This window comes from Colletotrichum lupini, chromosome 10, assembly GCF_023278565.1.
Source record: "Colletotrichum lupini chromosome 10, complete sequence".
Lineage (NCBI taxonomy): Eukaryota > Fungi > Ascomycota > Sordariomycetes > Glomerellales > Glomerellaceae > Colletotrichum > Colletotrichum lupini.
Window position 1 is genome coordinate 2,445,056 of NC_064673.1, and position 19,671 is coordinate 2,464,726.

The 19,671-nt window shown below is 54.6% G+C and overlaps 8 protein-coding genes and 1 non-coding gene across 9 annotated transcripts; 5 read left to right on the forward strand and 4 right to left on the reverse strand.

Annotated features, from left to right (window-relative positions):
• Window positions 1-150: 150 nt before the first annotated feature.
• On the reverse strand, window positions 151-1,709 carry CLUP02_17893 (biotrophy-associated secreted protein 2; the record flags this gene model as incomplete). The annotated part of the gene is made up of 5 exons (XM_049296797.1): window positions 151-929; window positions 995-1,070; window positions 1,147-1,256; window positions 1,307-1,514; window positions 1,587-1,709. 5 exons carry the CDS (start codon window positions 1,707-1,709, stop codon window positions 151-153), a joined length of 1,296 nt encoding a protein of 431 aa, XP_049138021.1.
• Window positions 1,710-3,604: 1,895 nt separating this feature from the next.
• CLUP02_17894 (uncharacterized protein) lies at window positions 3,605-4,815 on the forward strand (the record flags this gene model as incomplete). The annotated part of the gene is made up of 6 exons (XM_049296798.1): window positions 3,605-3,817; window positions 3,887-3,926; window positions 3,986-4,140; window positions 4,194-4,231; window positions 4,285-4,422; window positions 4,479-4,815. The coding sequence occupies 6 exons, from the start codon at window positions 3,605-3,607 to the stop codon at window positions 4,813-4,815; spliced, it is 921 nt and encodes a 306-aa protein (XP_049138022.1).
• Window positions 4,816-4,858: 43 nt separating this feature from the next.
• Window positions 4,859-5,294, forward strand: CLUP02_17895 (uncharacterized protein; the record flags this gene model as incomplete). Its single annotated transcript, XM_049296799.1, has 3 exons — window positions 4,859-4,924; window positions 4,967-5,154; window positions 5,240-5,294. 3 exons carry the CDS (start codon window positions 4,859-4,861, stop codon window positions 5,292-5,294), a joined length of 309 nt encoding a protein of 102 aa, XP_049138023.1.
• A 3-nt stretch (window positions 5,295-5,297) lies between these two features.
• Window positions 5,298-5,370, forward strand: CLUP02_tRNA331. The gene has a single exon. It is a non-coding gene; the product is annotated as a tRNA-Lys (tRNA).
• A 379-nt stretch (window positions 5,371-5,749) lies between these two features.
• On the reverse strand, window positions 5,750-7,669 carry CLUP02_17896 (uncharacterized protein; the record flags this gene model as incomplete). The annotated part of the gene is made up of 2 exons (XM_049296800.1): window positions 5,750-6,143; window positions 6,267-7,669. The coding sequence occupies 2 exons, from the start codon at window positions 7,667-7,669 to the stop codon at window positions 5,750-5,752; spliced, it is 1,797 nt and encodes a 598-aa protein (XP_049138024.1).
• Window positions 7,670-9,191: 1,522 nt separating this feature from the next.
• On the reverse strand, window positions 9,192-10,791 carry CLUP02_17897 (pre-mRNA cleavage complex II protein Clp1; the record flags this gene model as incomplete). Its single annotated transcript, XM_049296801.1, has 4 exons — window positions 9,192-9,463; window positions 9,548-9,814; window positions 9,873-10,668; window positions 10,756-10,791. The coding sequence occupies 4 exons, from the start codon at window positions 10,789-10,791 to the stop codon at window positions 9,192-9,194; spliced, it is 1,371 nt and encodes a 456-aa protein (XP_049138025.1).
• Window positions 10,792-11,731: 940 nt separating this feature from the next.
• On the forward strand, window positions 11,732-12,337 carry CLUP02_17898 (uncharacterized protein; the record flags this gene model as incomplete). Its single annotated transcript, XM_049296802.1, has 2 exons — window positions 11,732-11,789; window positions 11,868-12,337. 2 exons carry the CDS (start codon window positions 11,732-11,734, stop codon window positions 12,335-12,337), a joined length of 528 nt encoding a protein of 175 aa, XP_049138026.1.
• Window positions 12,338-12,905: 568 nt separating this feature from the next.
• Window positions 12,906-16,286, reverse strand: CLUP02_17899 (argonaute siRNA chaperone complex subunit Arb1; the record flags this gene model as incomplete). The annotated part of the gene is made up of 13 exons (XM_049296803.1): window positions 12,906-14,022; window positions 14,077-14,094; window positions 14,153-14,219; window positions 14,278-14,489; window positions 14,602-14,633; window positions 14,699-14,807; window positions 14,871-14,920; window positions 14,994-15,044; window positions 15,109-15,246; window positions 15,304-15,381; window positions 15,412-15,681; window positions 15,718-15,779; window positions 15,833-16,286. The coding sequence occupies 13 exons, from the start codon at window positions 16,284-16,286 to the stop codon at window positions 12,906-12,908; spliced, it is 2,658 nt and encodes an 885-aa protein (XP_049138027.1).
• Window positions 16,287-16,328: 42 nt separating this feature from the next.
• Window positions 16,329-19,591, forward strand: CLUP02_17900 (inositol polyphosphate kinase; the record flags this gene model as incomplete). The annotated part of the gene is made up of 10 exons (XM_049296804.1): window positions 16,329-16,470; window positions 16,564-16,984; window positions 17,016-17,393; window positions 17,509-18,621; window positions 18,676-18,734; window positions 18,775-18,923; window positions 18,998-19,098; window positions 19,220-19,273; window positions 19,378-19,464; window positions 19,498-19,591. 10 exons carry the CDS (start codon window positions 16,329-16,331, stop codon window positions 19,589-19,591), a joined length of 2,598 nt encoding a protein of 865 aa, XP_049138028.1.
• Window positions 19,592-19,671: the final 80 nt, after the last annotated feature.

The window sequence follows — 19,671 nt, forward strand, 5'->3', positions numbered from 1 at the left end:
CTGAAGGAGAAGATCATGGACTTCCTCTCACACGTATAAAAGCTGTAGCGGCGCGCCTTAAAAGTATTGTCTCATTTTGTACAGAAAGTGGTCACCCCGAGGCAGTCTATTTGCGTTGTAACCACACTAGTTCCCAAGCTTGTCATTAAATCATGCCGCCGTAAATCCACATCCAGTTTTCCCACTCTCATTAGCAACCGCCGTCGCCGAGCAAACTCCCTTGGGCCCGGCACAGCACCCGGAAGCACAGTCCGCGTTCGAGAGACACTGGCCCGTGATGAACTGCTGACCATTCCCTTTGCCAACATTCTGTGAGCCAGGAGCACCAGAGGTGCCAGTACCAGCGCCAGAACCTGCACTTGTACCTGCGGACGGAGCAGCTTGGGGCGGAGCGGCAGCCTCAGCCGCCGCGCCGCCTCCAGTAGAGCCAGTGGCGGCACCCGCTCCCGTACCCGTAAAGCCGCAGCCTGCCTTGCCATTCTCCGTTGCGACGGCTCTGGCGGCACAAGCACCCTTGGGGCCGTTACAGCACCCCGAGGCGCAATCCGCATCAGACAGACATTGCCCCGTGATGAACTGTTGGCCGTTACCGGCGCCGACGTTCGAAGATGTGCCTGATCCTGCGCCGCCTCCGCTTCCGGCGGCGGCTTCCATGGACGGAGCGGCCTGGCCTGCTCCCTGGGACGCGGCGGGTGCTGCAGCAGCACCACCATCACCGAAGCCGCATCCTGTTTTGCCTGCCTGGAACTGGGCTCCAAGTCCAGAGCAGATGCCGGCGCCGTTTAGAGTCGCGCAGCAGGTTGAGGCGCAGTCTTTACTGTTGAGGCAAGCGCCGCCGATGAACTGGACGCCGTTGCCATTGCCGACGTTCTTATCACCAGATGGGTCTGGTGTCAAGGGACTGGGAATTGCAAGGGAAGAAGCAGCGACTGGGGTATGTTAGACCGAGTTGGATAGCAGAGTAACAGCGGGGCGTGCGAGGGATAGAACTTACAGAATGCTGCGGCAAGGGAGAAGCGAACCATGATGTAATAATGAGAGTAAGAAGAGAATGAAGTACTGTCAAAGTACTGGAGTATAAGAAGACAAGAACAAGAAGTGACCGGTGCTGTCGCTTTGAGTTAGATTCGCATCCAGCTCGCGAACATCCGCCATCTTAAGTATGTTCCCCGTCTCTCCATCGTTGACGATAAAAGAACAATCCGAACACTCCTGCACGTCTGCCAGGGCTCTCCGCGCTTGCTGATGCCTCCCGTCTGTCAAGCAGGTCAGTCAAAGATGCGACGCAGGTCTGTCACAGGGGCACGTTTCTGCAACTGAGGCTGAGCAAGTGAGCAACCAGAAATCGCAAGCTGAATGACCAACATCTTTCTCTTTTCGTTGCATAGTAGTGCTGTCAAGATTCGGGACCGCCACCCGGCGATCCTGATGCCGTCGAAACCCCATGAGACCAGATGATCAGAGACCATGGCGCGGCGTGGACCAGTGAGGTTGTCGAGGCTGAGGTTGGAGAACTAGGTCGCAGACGAGGCCGTCCCTGTCGTGCTAATGTTTCGGATGGGACGAAACATCGGAGAACGGCAAACGGGCCTAAACGCGCTCTCGAGCCCCTGAACCAGGGCTACCGCCAGCTGGAGAATAGAGAGTCGTCGACCTGCCTCGGTGGAGAGGAGACGAAGAAAATTGTGGTCGCTGTAGAATTTCTGCATTGCGTGCGAGCTCTCCCCTGCCACGATCTTCCGACGATCCAGGTTTCCCCATCTTCACAGGTGTAGTATGGCCCAAGCCCGTAATGGCAGCTCATTCGTCTGTTTTCTTTGGTCTGGCTGAGACCAGCATTGCGAAACGAGAGAGGCTGTCAGCTCGGTGTGGTCTGTCCCATCATAGGCCGTTTGAAGCGAAGGGTCTCATATTATTCGCGAAGAAGGATTCGACTCGACGGTGACCCAAAATCCAACCCCATTTTCCCTAGGGTTGAATGTGGGAGAAGTCGCAGTCTGAGGACATGGTGCGGATGGATGTTTGGCCCGCCTCACAGCATGAATGCTATCCAGTACGGCCATATGTAATGCCTCGTCTAAGCCTCATGGTACGGTGTTCACATCTCGTAAAAGGAGGTTCGGGAATCCGTGATGCTGCCTGGACGCGATTCTTGAAAGGGGCAACCTTGAGTAACGTTGCATCACGACGTGACGTAAAAGGACCGCGGCGGGCTAACTGCTATGCCGAATTCAGTGTTGAACATCATCTTCCGAGACGGATGATTTCCCCGTGGCATTGTTGATAAAAAGTGCCAAGAAGAAGACAGACGTCGTTGAATGTCCAAATGTTCAGCAGAGTTTCGCGAAGTTGCGAGGATCAGCCAAGCGGTGCCCTGTGAGGAATTGACTTTCCTACAGCACAGGGGCTCTCCTGTTCAGTGCTCTTTTGGCAGCTTCGGGACTCAAGGCCCCTGCCGTCCCAGTGGAGCTTACTTTATCTCTTATCTAATCAGCGTGTCGTCTTATCGTTATCTTATCTTCCTACACATCACCGACGGTGTGTCCTTCCCTCGGGCGAGACACTCCATTGAGAACCGCATCTTCATCTCATCGCCGACCTTCGTTCTAAAGGCTATGATAGGGAGACTGCCGCGCGAAGAATCCGAATACATCTTCATCCAAGACGAAATGTGCCGGATTCTCTCTTCTCCGCAGAGCCGAATGTCGCATAGTAGCCACCAGCCCGATGCAGGACCGGATCACGAGAGTCTTCCACGGACGTATGGTATTGACAGTCACAATCCAACATCGGACCGATCCACCGGCGCTGTAAGGAAGCGGGATTATAGCGGAGGATATGAAATTACGAGTACTTGGGAGCAATCGGCCGGGACTCCTCGATAAAACCGCCGAAGAAAGGATGGCCAGCCATCCCAAAACACCGCTAGAGTACCATCACCCGAGAGCGACTTGTGAACGCGGGCTGGTCCAATCTCGACAGAGACTCTTCACTGCTCTTCGGGCTCCTGTAACCTTTGAGCATGTTCTCGGGCGGTGAATGCTCCGGCAACTTCAATGTACAAAATTCAGCAGCGACTGGATTGCCATGCAAAGTGGCTTTCGGCTTGCATCCTTCCCTACTCCCCCCGGTGCATCTGATTGGGCCACGACACGGACTTCAGTAACATCGAATCCCTTGAGAACCCAAGACGACCTATGAGATTGGACCATTTGCAGCATCTCGCCCAGGGTCTACCAGCGCATCCGTGGTGTTGACCTGGCTCCCGGAATCGTCCCAACGGCTAACCTGCATTTTGACACCTCTCAAGATGCACCTCTAAGCTGCATCGCCCTAGTGTCGCCCTATCCCATCTGTGGATTCTTCGGCCTATGTCAGCTAAGACATGTCGCCCGCTGGAAGCAGTCGAATCCCCCTCCCTCAGGGTGCCTGAGTACCTAGTGACATCAGGTATCCCAACATTCCAGGAGAACCCCGCTTGCTGGCCTGCGGGATTGTTCGCGCCCCTCCATCCTCGTGCCGAGTTTGAATTGCTTCTGCTTCACCACTGAGCCCATACTCATGATCTAAAGGATTCAGATCAAAGAGTCGAAGTCTCTTGAATATGGCTGCGCCAGCACACGACGTCATGGTGGAACCGGACGACTTCAATGACACTGACTCGTCCCTCGGAGATGTCAGCAACGTTCGACACCTTGTCACCCCCGTCAAAGTCATTTCGTGGCTGATGGTTGCTACAGGACGGAACCTCCTCGACCGCGAGTTTGAGCAGCTCGATTCTCGACTATCGCAAAGAAAATGGCCGCACCTATCACAAGTTTCGCGATGGGAGTCAGTGATGCCGAGCCTACAAACCCCTTGATCCTCCACTGACACCCTAGGAGAGTATCACTTTCCAAATGATGAAGAGGAAAACGAGAGATTAGGTCAGTTTTGGTGGTCACCTCCTCCATTCTCAGAACTGATTCTAAATTGACACTCAAAGATCTCCAACACCACATCTTTGACCTCTCTTTCGATGGGAAACTCGGGTTGTCACCGCCTAATGAGCCCGAATCCAATGTTGGCCGCGTACTAGACCTGGGAACCGGAACAGGCATCTGGGCCATGGACTTTGGAGACGAGCATCCCGGGGCCGAGGTTGGTGTTGACACATCAGTATAGCCTATGACCTTCTTACGCTGATATCGCAGGTCACCGGCGTTGATCTGTCACCCACCCAACCGCAATTGTCAGTATCGCTAACCGCTTTTACCACATTCATGACATTGACAGAGCATACAGTGTACCACCTAACGTCAAGTTTGAAGTCGACGACGTCGAGGACACTTGGACGTACTCGCGTCCTTTCGACTACATCCACAGCCGGATGATGAACTCCAGCATCTCAAAGTGGGAGGAATACATCCGCCAGTCTTATGAGTAATCGCAGGCATGACTTCTCCTTTTGCTATACAGGCATTGATGCATCATGACAGAAACCTCACCCCCGGCGGCTGGCTCGAGCTCCAGGAATTCGGCCTACCCCTCTCTGACGACGGCACCCTGAAAGAGGAGCACGCTCTCTATCAGTCCATGAAGCACCTTGGCGAGGCAGCAGCCAAGTCGGACCACGCCTTTGTCGACCTTGACGCGCTCAAGCCTATGCTAGAGGCCGCCGGCTTCGTTGACGTGGCGGAGCTGCGCTTCAAGTGGCCCAGCAACACATGGCCGCGAAACGCAAAGTTTAAGGAGCTCGGCGCCTGGAATTACGAGAACATCACGACCGGTCTGCAAGGGTTCCTCATGGCAGCGCTCACGCGGGGGCTGGGCTAGAAGGCGGACGAAGTCAACGTGTTGGCCGCGCAAGCAAGGAAGGATGTCGGGGACCGAAGTATCCATGCATACTGGCCCATGCGAGCTGCCTTTTCCTACACAACCAGTCGTCTGATGGCTATAAGTGGAAAAAGAGTACTGACTCGAGCAGGATCGTGGTGTATGGGAGAAAGCCTGGCTCCGGTTAGGACAACGCCAAGGACTCAATGATGAATTCGTCCGGGCCGGATCCATGGAAGACGGGCCGGGTGGGTTCCTCCGCACGGAGCACAATTCTCCAACACTGGGAGCCCACCTATCCCTACCCCGGATTGATCCACAATTCCCGAGCAGGCGGATGTGAGAAAAGTTTTCACGGACGAAGCCATCGAGATTTCGGGCTCGCCGACGGAGCCAGCCCTACCCGCGCCCACACGCCACACAGCCAACCGCCTCCCTCCTTAGTACCACCCGGAGTCGCACTCTTCAACCATCAATAACCCGCCTTGCTAGCTCAATCGGTAGAGCGTGAGACTCTTAATCTCAAGGTTGCGGGTTCGACCCCCGCGTGAGGCTCAAATCCTCACCGCGATTGGCAAAGCCATTCTTCGGGTTATCTTTTTGGTTTTTTTTGGTCGTTTTTTCTGGCCTCTTCTATGGCCTGCTCACTTTTTTCCTCTAGATAATTTGGTTTCCATCCTTTCTTAGTGCTGGTTCCTATGGATCCCGTAGATCCCACAGAAGCGCATCATGAGAAGGAGAAAGCTTTTAGGAACAAAGTCCACTATAACAGTAACAAAGAACACGACAATCGTAAAGCTATCTCCCAAGTATCGGGAACTAAGGTTGCATGGCATGTGCCCATCACAAAACCCAATAAGAAACCATCTGTAAGCATGATGTAGAAACACCCAATCCCGCTCCTCTCCCTGACCTCTGCAACACTCCCTGCCCATCACTCATCCTCAACCTCGACCCCCCTGAACTCAAACACCCGATTCCACTCCGGATCCGCAAGCAAATCCCAGACAAGGTCCTTCTCCACCGCCAACGAGATCTCGTTCCCCTCGTCATCCCCACCGGGACTCATCTTCGCAGGACGCGGCGGGTACACCACCACGAGCCCACCCGTCACAGAGTCCCACGGACACCGGAACCCGCTGGGGCGACCGAAGCCAAAGTCCGCGGTATACGGGTCCGCGTCGCGCCAGTCCGTGACGAGGAGGGTCGTGGGCGGGAAGACGTCGGAGCCGGCGTAGAGGGTCAGCTTGTTGCGGACGCGGGCGATGCCGGTTAGCATTGCGTCGATGGCGGGTGGGGTTATGCTGTTTGTGAGTTGGCGGATGTACCTTTAGCAATCAAGTTAGTCAGTCGTTCGTGATTTGGTCATGTTTAAGCTTCTGTACGCCGGAGATTTGCAGCGTGAAAGTATCTCACGGAGGAAAGGAGAAAGCAAAGACAAGGAAACTTACCATGCAAGCTTGCTAAAAGGTGCATCTTCAACAACCTCCTTGATTGTAAACTGCGGCACAACATGAGTACTCCTCGACGCGATAGCAACAGCCATCACATTCCCCTGCGTGCGCGCCGGCATAGGCTTCCCCGACGCATCACACAACCGCCTCCTCACATCCACAGCCTCAACCCATTCAACCAACGTCTCGGGGTCAGATCTATGTAATCGGGCTTTATGCTTCACCAGGACGCGCCACAGGTACGCATTGAGCGCATCGTAGCTCGAAATCCAGCAGTCGCTGCCGTTGCTGCTGCTGTCGCTGCTCCCATCCGTAGCCAGCGCCGGGGTCGCCAACCGCTTCAATTCAGACAGCTTACTCCGCGGGACGTGGAAAAGCAACCTCGAAGCAGCCCTCTGCTCGGGATGCCGCGACGGTCTCGGTGGCCCGTCGACGAGTTGGTCAGCGGGCGGGTCCGCGACCGTGACGCGTGAGAGGTCCAGGCACGCGGGGTCCCACGGAGGCAGCTCCGGTGGCGCAGCAGCAGTAGCAGCAGCAGTCGAGGTAGCATCACCAACACAACCAATATTACTACTACCACCACCACCGGCAGCGGCCGCCGCACCCGCATCCGCATCCGACGCCGACGCAGCCCAGATGGCGGCGCAGTTCTCGGCCAGCTGGCGCATTTCCCCCGCCCACCCGTTGACGTCGTTGGCCAGGTGGTGGTGCATCATCATCAGCACCAGCCCGTCGCCGGGGATGAAGCTCGCTTTGAAGGACGCCGCCTTGGGATGATTCTCTGGCCTGTTGGCGGGTTTTTCGGCGGGCGTCATGGGCGGGACGCACCATAGGTTCAGATCGGGGCCGAAGGCGCGGGTGCTAAAGTGCCGGCGTTCAAAGTCGGCGTAGGAGGGGTACTCTTCATCACCCCCATCTTCCTGATCCGCGGCGCCATCCTCGCCGTCGTCGTCGTGGGATCTGTTGCTATCGTCGAGCCATTGAACGTGAAACTCAACCGTGTCTTCGCGCCTCTTGTGGAAGCACAGGCCGCTCCCGCCGTCGGGATCTTCCCTCAACGTCCCGCAGAGGCGACGGCACTGGCTGAGCGTGATTTCGAGCCCTTGCTTGAGGACCTCTACGATCCTGTGCTTGTCTGCTCCCGGGTCGATTTTGAAGAAGAGGGCGTAGGCGCAGTAGATTGTGCCGGAGCAGTAGTCTAGCGTGCAGAGGCGGTGGTATTCGTCTTCCGGGTCGGATTCCCAGCCCGTGGGGTGGAGATTGTACACGTCGACTTTCGGGGGTGTCTTCTTCTTCTTCTTCTTCTTCTCCTGCTGGTGGTTTTGCTGCTGCTGCTGCTGCTGTTGACATCCAGATTCAAACTCAACCCGTCCCCTTAGGAGCGATGTAAACGTCCCCATGTTTGGAACCAGGCGGTTGAGGAATTGGAATGAAAGCAATTTGAGTTTCCAGCGGTGACAACAACTTTGACAAATCGGAAAGGTTAACGGGCATGGGCCAGCGTAATTTCAATACCCACGTCCGAAGTTCCCCACTGGCAGAGCAACGTAGAAAGGGAGGGGGGATGGGTGATGAACCCTCTATTTATTATGATATTCCCTTGTGGTTTTGGACGTGGACCAATTCCCTTCCGAGTTGCAACTCGAGGATGGGGCATCGCATTCCAGAACGGGTTCTACAGGGTGAGGAGCTGCGGAACCACTTCATAGCCTGGCTGATGGAAAGGCACAATGGGTGCTGGGATCTCGAGACATGGCGCCTGCAAGTGGTGGCCTTTGATCGTGAAAGGGGGATTCTACCATCGTCATTGGCGCTTGATGAAAATAACGAGTTCCACCTTCCCTCCAGGCCTATACGATTCAGCGAAGGCGGGGTTGTTGAGCTCGCAGAATGTAGCTCCAATCACGCCAAGTTGGGAAAAAAGCTGCTGAAAAGGCGTAATATTTGCTGTTGCTCTGAGACATGGCGCCCGAAAGTTATTGAGCTCTGGAGGATGACTGAGGTCGCGTGAGTTGTGATCCCAAGTCTATTTACTGAGGGTTCGAAAGACTCGAGGCTCCAGTCCTGGGTCGAGTTGAGCAGTGGCAAAAAGCTGTTAAAACTCCCAGAGTAGCTGCTGAAGTTATGGAATGTTTGCTTCATTCATAAGACATGGCGTAAAAAGTTGCGAAACTGGAGAGGGAAAGTAGTTACTAGTTCCATCAGTGGCGCTGGACAACTCATCCAAGTCTAGTCACTATCCTGGGTAGTACTCGAGGTGGTTGCGAAGGCCGAAGGCAACTCATATCGAACACAATGATTGAGCAGTATTCTCCCTCAACGTTTGTGTCATTCCTCCACAACTCCAGGTAGTCAGGCTTTGACCCCTGCGATATATCTCGGCGAGAGAAAAATTGCAACCAATGACATACTCCGATCAGTAGCTGTACAGTTGACCGAAACATCCATCGGGCGAAAGAGGGTCTCTAGAGTTGCGTTGGTGGCGCCCCACGCAGATGTAGATTGGCCAAGAGCATGCAACTGTGCAACTCACAACTCTGTCTTGTGGCTGTCGGCGTTGGTTGCTGGAGACTCAAGGTTAACTCGATAGAGGGACAATGTCTTACATCTGGACTAGGCAACTAGGCCAAAACTAGTCATGAATTTCAACCGGACTTTGACCAGTCTCCAGTGACGTGGGAGTGATTGGTCTTCGGCGTTCACGAGAACAGGAGGCTAGCTGAGCCGCACCCTTCAGGTCTTGGAATATCGTTTGCTCAACGGAAGGTGAATGAGAAGAGCTGACTCGTCCTTCTGCCAAGCCATGATGGAGCCTGATATGCCAACGATTTGGAATACCATAAAACGAGGCTACAAAGGAGAAAAGAGACAACAAAAATCTCGGTAGGAGTGACGGTGTAAAGTGGTATCATTGAAACTATCCTATCCCAACAGGTTGATAAACGGCTCCGGCCACTTGCCCATCAACAGCGGCCTATCTCCCAACCGACCACTTACCGGCGCCAGGATCCTCAGCTTGCGCTTCTCCTTGTCGATATCGGCAATGTACACGTACCCCATCACGTTGGCCGTCCGTATCGTCTCCGGTGAGTCTTTGACTGAGGCATAGACGATCGCCAGCGTCCAATGGGCCATGACCTGTGCGGGGTCCACGCGCATCAGGCTCTCGTCGGCGCCACCGCCGTACATGGAGTCTAGATCATGGCCAAGTAGGTTAGCAAACATTGTGCATGACTTTTGGGCGGGATTGTATGATGGGGTGCGAGGTGATCACGTACAATCTCCTAGTTTGTATATCGCCAGGCTATCAAAGTCGACCTGCTGCGTGGCGGGACTCAGCGTCTGGCCGATGCTACCGAAGAAGTATTCCTTAATGGACGCCTCGCAGGCCTGCTGTGTGTAGCCCACGTCGCGCTCAACCACGCCGTCTGACTTTTCCAAGAGGAGGATGCTGTAATTCTCGCCGAGGCTAGTCCTTTCCGTTGAGAAGCGCTTAGTGACTTCGGCGTTGAGACTTGGTGAGCCCAACACAATAATGATGTTGACTGCTACTATGTCAGTGCCAGCACATCAGACCATCGATATAGAAGATGGGAATCATACCTGAGAGCTCCTCCACGACATGCACAAAGTTCTCCATGCCAACCTGGTTGGTCTCCGTCACGGCCTGCGTGTCAATTATCATGCCAGACCCCTTGACCTCGGGATCCTGCCCCAGCCTCGACGTCACCGTCGCCGCCATCTTACTCACGAGCTCCTTGTACTTGGCCGGGTCCTCCTCAGAGCTCGCGTGGCCGTAGTAGTACACCAGCGGCAGCTTGACCGGCACCTGGCTCGGCCCGCTCGTCGGCGTCGTACCCCACCCGTCAACAGCCTCGACATCCAACAACGACCCGACGACGCTGGCGCTCAACGTCCCCGGCAAGCTCAGCATCCCCTCCTTGGGATCCGTGTTCACCACCAACGGCTGCGCGCCCACCCGCGCAGCATAACTCGTCAGCGTCCTCGTCAGGCTCGTCTTCCCCGTCGTCGGCGGCCCGCAGACGGCGATCCTTGGCCCTTCCCTCCTCTCGGCGGCGGCGCGCTGGCGCATGGCGGTGAGCTGGAAGTGCAGGTTCAGGACCGAGTTGGCGGGGGAGTCTTGTGGTTTGGCGTACTCTGCGACGGACTCTTCCGCCAGCACGCCCTCGACCTCGAGCTCGCATCCCTGCAGGGTGAGGATCTTGGATCTGGTGCCGGCAAAGGTGTAGATGTGCTGGAGTGCGAGCTCGGTGCCGTCTTTTTCGGCGGTGCCGGAGAGGAGTTTGAGGGTGATTTGGGTGTCGAAGGCGACTTGGAAGCGCCATTCCCAGAAGGGCTGGAGGCGGATTGTGCGGGTTTGGTTCGCGGACGTCGATTGCTGGTGGAGGGTGTGTGTGTTAGCCGGCGGTTCTCGAGCTCTCTTGATGGTGTGGTTTCAAGAGAAAGACGGTGTTTGTTTGCTTACTGGCGCCACAAGGTGGCCCAAGCCGGGGATTGACATGGCTAGATTATCTTATGATCATGAGATGTCGGGTCTTGAGGATAAGGGGCGTTGCGACCTCTGGAGGGTTGAGGAATCGTCAAAGATGCAGCAACTTGAGTCGCGTGGAAAGTCACTGCCAACGCGCCCACTGGGAATTTCAATTGGGGACCTTGACATCACGGCTGGGGATACTGGGATGGTCCGTGCGGGAGCTTCCCACACCTGGCGGGGGTTTATTCGGCGGGGCAGCGATTCTCAGGGCCGTCGTCACTGTCGCATGCGGCTTCCATGTTCCTGCATATTCTCCAGGTCTAGCGGGACTGGGAACACGGTGTGTATGCTGTATACGTTTCGGGAGGGGACACAATAGGAGATAAGAGGTATTGACACCAGGTATTCTTTCTAGAAAGATTTGGAGAATAAATACGGTAATCTTCGAGGCGCATGACCGTGAGAAGCAACCGCAAAAGTCCAGCAAAAAGCGCACGATCCAGGGATCCACCCCGGTGCGGCGATGCCCCTCAGGAACCCAAGCCCCACCTCAGATCCCCCGGCTGCCTCCGCCTCGGCCGCATGTTCTTCCGCAGCAACCAATCAATTGGCCGTCTTACCTCGGACCTAACCAGCACCATTACGCAAGTCCCCCACGCCTCACCAGTCATCCCAGCTCCGCCACCCGTACGACCCGTTACGTACCGGCTCACGGCTCAATTGCTTCGCTGCCTGCTGACCTGATCTGAGCCCGCGGGACCGAAACCTTGAGAGGCGAGAGGCGCAAACGTCACCTTATTTGCACCCATTCAGCCACCCACCTGTAACTTCTGCGCAAGAACATCTTCTCGCAAAAGCGTCGACTTTAGATTACTACAAGCATCAACACCGCAGAGACCCTCAAGTCTCTTTGCAATCACCACTACACCTTACACACGTTACAATCCGAGCATCACGCCTCGCCGAAATGTGTTCCGCAGACATCTTCCTCGGCCTCCTGGCCCTCCTCTTCCCGCCTCTCCCAGGTAATTACATTTCCATCCATCCGCGCATTCCAAAACGCATGCTCTTAACTGAACCAAAACTAACATCTACTCCAACAGTCTGGGTAAAGCGCGGCATCTGCGGCGCAGACTCAATAATCAACATCCTCCTCTGCCTCCTAGGCTACATCCCAGGCCTCATCCACGCCTGGTACATCATCGCCAAATTCCCCGAGCCAGACTACGAATACGAGTCCGTCCCGCAACAGGACCGCGAGGGCGGCCGCGTCACCTACGTCTTTGTCCACGGCAACGGCCCCAACGGCAACGGTGCTCACACCCAGCAGCCGCGCCAGCAGCCCCGCCCCTCGCAGCACGGCGGCAAGGGTAACGGCGCCGTCGGATACGGTACCACGAACAACAGCAGCAACAACAACAACAATGCTGGCGGTTCGTCGAGACAGCAGCAGCAGCAGCAGTTCTCTGCGCAGCAGCAGGGTGGCGCTGGAGAGGGAAGCAGCGATGGCGCTGTGCCGCCTAGCTATGCTGAGGTCGTGGCTGGCGACAACAAGATTCAGACTCGGGATTAGAGCAGGATGGAGATATTCTAGAGTGGCGTTGTAGGGTCTTTGACTCTACTGCTGCCGTTGCCATCCTCTATTTCTTTGAGTGCTTTCTTCTTGTTTTTCTCCGGCTTTTCTGGCTTTTCTTCGCTTAGGCTTGCCCGGCTTGTTATTCCATTGGTTTCTCTTGTAAATTGGTTTAGTTTTTGTAAGCGCTGGGATTGTTTGGAATCCGTCGGTATGTGGAGTTGGGGTGGTTTGACGAAGTAATATCGTTTTGCACGAGTTTACGCGAGACACTGGTGGGATTTCTCACTGTATCATTCACATACACTAGGTACTAGGTACCAGATCCTCAAGACTCATCTCTATAACGGGGTATCTTGGTCCAATCTTTCCGAAACGCCCATGCTTTCGTGACGTAGCTACCGAGGGGGAAGTCTAATAGAATGCCCCGTTTTCAGCCTCAAGCTATCCTCTTGCTTATAGTCCACCTAGCCAATGACCTCTGTCATCTTCCATGAGACGGCCAATCCCGTGATGTTCGCGTAGTGACAGCCGGACGATAACTCTTGTACTAGACCAATGTCGGTAGTCAGTTAGTTACAGCTTCTTGCTTGCCGGTCTTCGCGTCTTCCTTGATGGCCGATGGGGCAGGGCGCTCATTAGGTACGGGCTCCTTGTAGTGTCGCATGAGGTTCTGCGGCAGGAAGGTGTACCATTCCACGAGAACTTGACGAGCCTGCTTCACAAACTTGATGCCAATGTTGAGCTCGCATACGCAGAGTTGCAGTTTGAAACCTGGCTTCAGGCGCTGCAGGATTGAATCTTCCAGGTAGAAGGTGTCCCGCTGTTCATCAGACAAAATGATATCCTCTCCGTAGTCGTAGCCATCCTCAATGACGCAAGGCTTCGTGATGATTATTCCGACGGGCTCGAATCGGTGTCCCTTACCTAGACGAATGCTCCGTGTGAGCCTGTGCGCCTCATCATTCGGCCGGTGAATGGAGATAATCTCGACGCTGCACTCCTCCTCGCCGATGACCTCAATGGTGCCGTACTTCAGACTATTAGTGACAGCATTGAACTGCTCCTGGGTAGCATTCATTGCCATTGCAACCTTGAAAACTGCTTCAGGGGAGAAATCCATTGGCCGCTGGAATTCCTCGGCGTCTCCAAAGAAGAAAAAGTCATTGCAAAACAGCTCCGACAGCGCCAAATTGAATTGGCCAGGAAATCGGAGGAGAGCTTGATGAGACAACGGCAGGTCGACTTTGGCCTTTTGGCAGAGATCCAGAGCTTCTTTGACATTGGCGTCATACTCTGGGCACACGTCGTGGTGGAGGATATAGGTGAGAAAGTTCTCTAGCAGGCCAACCGCCTTGCCCATCTGCGCGTAGTCCCAGGCCGTCTCGTTCGGGAGCGTCTCGGAGCAAAAACCCGCGACTACACCGGCAAAGTCGACATCCCAGCCATCGGGATCATCGTCGTTGTAGAACCGCGCACCACCGCCGGAGCTGTAGACGGTGTCAATGGCCGTTGCTTCTCGTCTCTCTGCCGGTGTCATGTCCTTGAGGTCGGCATCTACATTGCCGCCAAACATGCGAGGTGTGGTGTCGATGCCTCCCAAGAAGAGGTACTTGTTGAAGATCCGGTCGGAAGCGCCCAGACGGCGGCGAGCGCGGTAGCGCTGGATGCATGATTGTATGCGTCTTTTGGTCCGTTAGTTGAAGTTGTAAAGTCAAACGAGGAAGGAAGAATCTTACTCGGCAAAGGTCAACTCTCTGTAAGCCCACGTCAGTGATTACCCGGAGCTAGGGATGGATGACACGAATCACTTACAGGCTGTAGATGTTCTCACGCTCCTCCTGGGCTTCGGCAGGAGCCATGGGAGGGTCGGCATAGAATTCTGGAAGAGCATGTCAGCAAGGCACAGCCGCGATCGAATGTGGTCCAGTGAGGTATACCCTCGAAACCAGTGCCGCGATACTTGTGCATGGCAGTTGGACCGCGGTCGGCCGTGGCGGACTTTTTGCCGGCCATGTTGTCGCGGTGTTTTCGTTGTGGCTGAAGATGGATATCTTGTTGTATGAGGAGAGGAAGTGCAAGTCTACAGATCGCGGTTGCGTAGAGAAGAGAAGCAAGTGTACTGGAGGTGAAGACGGGTAATGACTTCACGCTGTTGGTCTTGGAAAAGAGATTCTACCGAAAGGTAAGGTGGCTAGTACGCAGGGAAAGGGTATTACTCGTTCTTTCCACTTCCGATTCTATAACTTTTCCATCGCACTTACAAAGGAAGGAGACGGTTTGCATTACCGCCTTCCTTGTATCACAACTTACAGTAAGAGCACACTGAAAAAAAAAACATGGAATTAGCAGGAAACTCACTCCCAAGATGCTTTCTGGACTCCCCCCACAAGTATGTTGAAAAAGCATGAGATACTGTTTGGTCCTCGGAAACGGCATGCGCAGATCGTGGATCTGATCTAAACTTTGCCTGATGTAAGAATCCATGCGACCCAATCACTTCAGGCATTCCCAGTTATCGGAGGCCTGCTACAGACGATCTTCCATACAAACGCTGACGGTGAGCCAATTATCTCCGAGAGCCTAAGTTGCTCAGGGGTTTGTGACGTGAAAAGCACGCCCGGTGGGTTGGTGGGTGGAAGCCTGCGTGCCGTACGTGCCTTAGGTACGTGGGACGCGGCATAATATCATTGGAATTGTAGGATGGCTTGCATCTGCAGCGCGGCATTTCGCTTCTTTGAGGCGGGTGGAAAAAGCTGAGGCGGAGTTACAATCACCATGCATGAAAAGTCCCCATCGCATTCGTATGGCGCGCGCCGCAGGAGGAAGAGGATGGATGATGACTGACCAAGGCGGCGGGCTGCATATTCCATGAGCTGTGTGGAAAGCCCAGCTGACATGATTCGGTCCTGTCACGGGGGAGCAAGAGGGGCATCTCTCGTGCGCTGGAGAGGCAGCGGTGAGACCATCCGATGTAGATAACACGACATGACCCGGGCAGCTGGTGGTATCGTGAAGAGAGGCAGATACGGGCCGTTGGTTCCCTATGGATCTCACAGGCGTGGCGATGCAACCTTTTTGTGGTAGTGGTAGGAGGCGTCACGATGAACCTGTCCAACGATCCGTGCCAGATCTTCGGCAATGGCGAAACTCGCGACTGCCATTTCGTGTAAAGTCGCCGCTGATTCATGAGATACAGTCACACCGTCGAGATTGTTCAAAAGCGAAGGTCCCGAGAGCGAATGCTCCGTGAAAGCCAGCGCCAGACTCGGAGAGATACGCTGTAAGGTAAGCGAAGTCGCAGGCCAGCTGACGCATCGCCCTTTGTATGCAGGATCCTCAGTCTATTGAACACCAGTGGGAGTTAGCTCGTCGGCCACGACAACCTTGACCAAAGCCTCGACTTGCTGTGTCGTGCAAATAAAGGGAATATGAGCTGCGCCTATTCAGGCCCTGTTGGAACTTTGGAGCAAGGTTGAATAGAGGGGAAGAGACAAGGAACTTGAGTAAGGCACTCGGCCGACTGCGGGACAGGCGGTTGGGTGCCATGGCTCACGGAGTGGCTCGAGTGTGGAATGCCAGTGGTTCGTGTGTACGCCTGGATGTGGGAGCGACATGGGCCAGCGGCTGGACAAGGCGGATTCTTAAAGGAAAGGGCTGAATTGAAGTTGAAAAGTGAGGGAGGAAGAGGAAGACGCGAGATTATTGGTGATGTGGCTGAGCAGATTCGCAGCTTCCGCCACCTTTCTAGTTCTTTTCCAACGTTGGACTCCCGCAGCGGCCGGCAAGGGTCTTTTTTGGAGGGGCACAGACAGAGCCTGGAAGCGGATGGAGGGGGCGGAAGAGGAAGTAGCGTCGTTTCGATAGGTAGAAGAGGTCCCTGAGAATAGCGGGCAGCGGGGGGTTCGTTTGCCTTTGCGGTTGTTCTGGTCCCTTTTCCTTGTTCCATCCCGTGCCACCCACCTCACCCCAAGGCACCTGAAGGTAAATCATGCCTGCTACCAGCACCGTTGCGACGTCGTGTTTGTGTCTCTGTTCTCGAACGCCTCTGGCCAAGTTGGACGGGAGCAAACAGCGCTCATTGCCTGAAAAGACTTCTTGTCCCGTCCCGTCTGCCACTTGCACAAGGCAAGGTACTTTAGGTACTCCGTGCCTACCTACATACCTAGGTAGGTACCTAGGCACCCAGGTAAGGTAGATACGTACTCAATGGAACCCTCCCTCAGGCTTTGGGGGAAGGGGCGCGACGATCCACTGCAAAAAAGTACCTTGTGCTGCTGAAAGTACCTTGCGCTTCGTTGGGGACACAGAGATACCTTTTCAAAGTTCCAAGTACGAAGTGCCTTACGGTACAACATCGCAGCGCCTCGGAGGTACGTACCACTTCGCGAATGGCATTTTCAATCTCGCTCTCGCGCCCAAATCAATTTGGTTGCTGCTGGGCTGCCGGCGCCTGCCAAACACATTCACTCATTCATCGTGTATTCGTGACTACGCCTCCTTCTTTCTCCTCCCCATCCTGTCATCTAACCTTGTTCCCTTGTCACCATCCTCCCACACCACCCTGGAACTAGACCAACTGCATTTTAACCTCTCCCCGTCCCCTTCATCTCGACACTGGACTCCTGGAGGCTCGTCTCTCTTCAAGTTCTCAACATTGCCGATCCACAGCTCTCAGGCTCGCGCCTCCATTTGCTTCCCTTGCCAAGCCGTCTCGACTGCCGTTTACCGACATTTACCAGATAGAAAGAGCCAGAGAAATAGAAAGCCAAGAAGACGCACAACGCGCAGACATACATCAGTTCGCCACGCCGCGCTACGGCCATCCAGCATCACATCCGTTACAAAACTTTCCATTTACCCCGACTTCCACGCGCCAGGCGCATCTAGGATACCCCCTGGGCAACCGAATCGCCCATAGACACTCTTCAACAACCACCGATCCTCTCTCGTTTTTTCCAACTCTCCCTAGCGCAAGCACCATGTCTAAAACAAAGATTCCCAATCTTCCTGATCTCTCTGATCTTCTCGACTACGATCACACCGTTGCTGGCCAGTAAGTACTTGCTCTGCCTCGCTTCCCTCACCCTCGGCGCCCCCTGTGCTCGACGAGGTGCGCTGTAAAGCCTCGCAAAGGAATCAAGATTTTAACGCTAGTTCGCCACTTTCAGTGCTGGAACCATGACCACTGCCGATGGCTCCATGTTCATCAAGCCCTGTACGCAGGCAGAGATCGATTTTTATCAATCGGCCTACTCAGACCCTGCGCATGCCGACTTCAAAGAAATAATGCCCGACTTCTGGGGAACCTTGAGCCTTGTCGACCCTCTCGAACTCAGCTCTGTCGAAGATGGTGTTCCCGGTCCCGTCGCCTCGCCTGAGGCCAAGAAGGAGCTCGAGGCCTCCGTTACCGGGCAGCCCCCGGCCGATTCGCATCAGGAGAATGGAAAGTGGGTGCAGAACAAGTCAAAGAAGATCAAGACCGATCAGTCGGTCGTCCTCAACAACTCTGGCTCGGGCTTTGCCTCGCCCAACTTTCTCGACGTCAAGTTGGGTGTCAGGCTGTGGGCCGACGATGCGCCTGCCGAGAAGAAGCGCAGGTTCGACGACATCACGAGCAAGACCACACACGGCCCCCTGGGCTTTAGAATCGCGGGTATGAAGGTCTGGCGCGGCTCCACCATGAAGTCCGAGCTGGATCAGAATGACTACAAGGTATACGATAAGGACTACGGCCGCACCTACGTAAATACCGATAATGTTGTCGAAAACTTCCGTAAATTCATCTTCAACAAGGCCGCCGGTATCGACGACGACCTGGCACGCGCGGTTGTTACGGCTTTCCTGCATGACCTGCGAAACGTCGAACGTGTCCTCTCTTCGGAAGAGAGCAGAATGTACTCGGCTAGCTTACTGTTCGTTTTCGAGGGCGACGGCGACAAGCTCAGAGAAGCCATTGCGCAGAACAACGCGGTCGTCGACAGTATCGTGGCCGCGGAGGTCAAGGTTGAGGCAGAGGGCGAGAAGCCTGGTAGAACTACCTCCCGTGTGGATAGTGGCATCGAGCTGATCGAGGAAGACCGTGTGACGATCCATGTCCCCGATCACGGTAGCCTTTCAGACGACGATGACGATGACGACGATGTCGAATTGCCCAAGGTCTTCACGTTGAAACTTATTGATTTCGCCCACGCACAGTGGACTCCCGGCCAGGGTCCCGACGAAAACGCGCTCAAGGGCGTGCGGAGTTTGATCAAGATATTCGAAGAAATGGAAAAGGAAGAGTGAGGTCCAAGCCCTCTTCCCTGCCGGCTCGATAGAAGTTGCTCGGGATACAGAGGCTACCGGTCCTCGACTTTCGCAGCACCACCACGAAAAGTTTTGCGGGCCATGATTTGTGCGATAAACAAAGACCATCATCCACCAACAGGCTACAGACGAGCACGGTTTGCTCAACGATTACAATACCCAGATACAGTCGAGCGCGCTTTGGTGCGAAGTAGAAGTCGCTCCTGAGGAGGACAACAGGCTCGCATCCATGATAACGACCTTGAGATACACCATCATCATCATCATCACACCAGGCGTCGGGGATTCCTTTGCAGACTCATTCAATACCACTATTTTATTCTTATGATTTGTGCATCTGTTGCTTCGTAGTCTGAAGTATGTCACTACCGCGTGCTAACGGCAGGGAACCCAAAGGTTACCTCGCATCAACTATGGGCCCTGCATGGAACCAATGCAGGCCGGCTGCACAGGTAGAACACGGACGACATCTACTAAAATTGCGGGAACCCCACACTGAGATGTTGCTCGGGCAATGCGGGAGGGTGGGTTAACATTCAGTAAAGGAAATTGGGCATGACGAATGCCCGGAAGTAGCGGTATCATCAAGGGCTTCTCCTGGCAATACGGAACAGACCTAGGCATACAGTCTAGTAGTAGTATATAATACCAAATGTAATCGTAAGGCAGTGTACTTCTCCAGTTGTCCTGGCTTGAGTTGTCTTGAATGACGGACACGATTTACATGCAAGGCCTGAGAGATTCTATTCTGGAGACTGGGGTGGCATATTCGAGAGCTCTCCACTACAGAGTATCAAGATTTGGGTATTTCTCAAGAGGTCCGAGACAGCGTCGTGACTCTCCCTAGATAGCTTGGTGCAAAGGTCTGACTCTTCCGTTGCCAATGCCTCCGATGTCCGTCACCCATTCGTGCTTGTTCTTTTCCCATCCGCTCTTGCTCAATAATTTGCTCATTTAGTTCGCACATTCAATTGGAACAGAGTCTTAAGGGAAACTGGAGGGATTTCCAAAGATAGGATAGATGT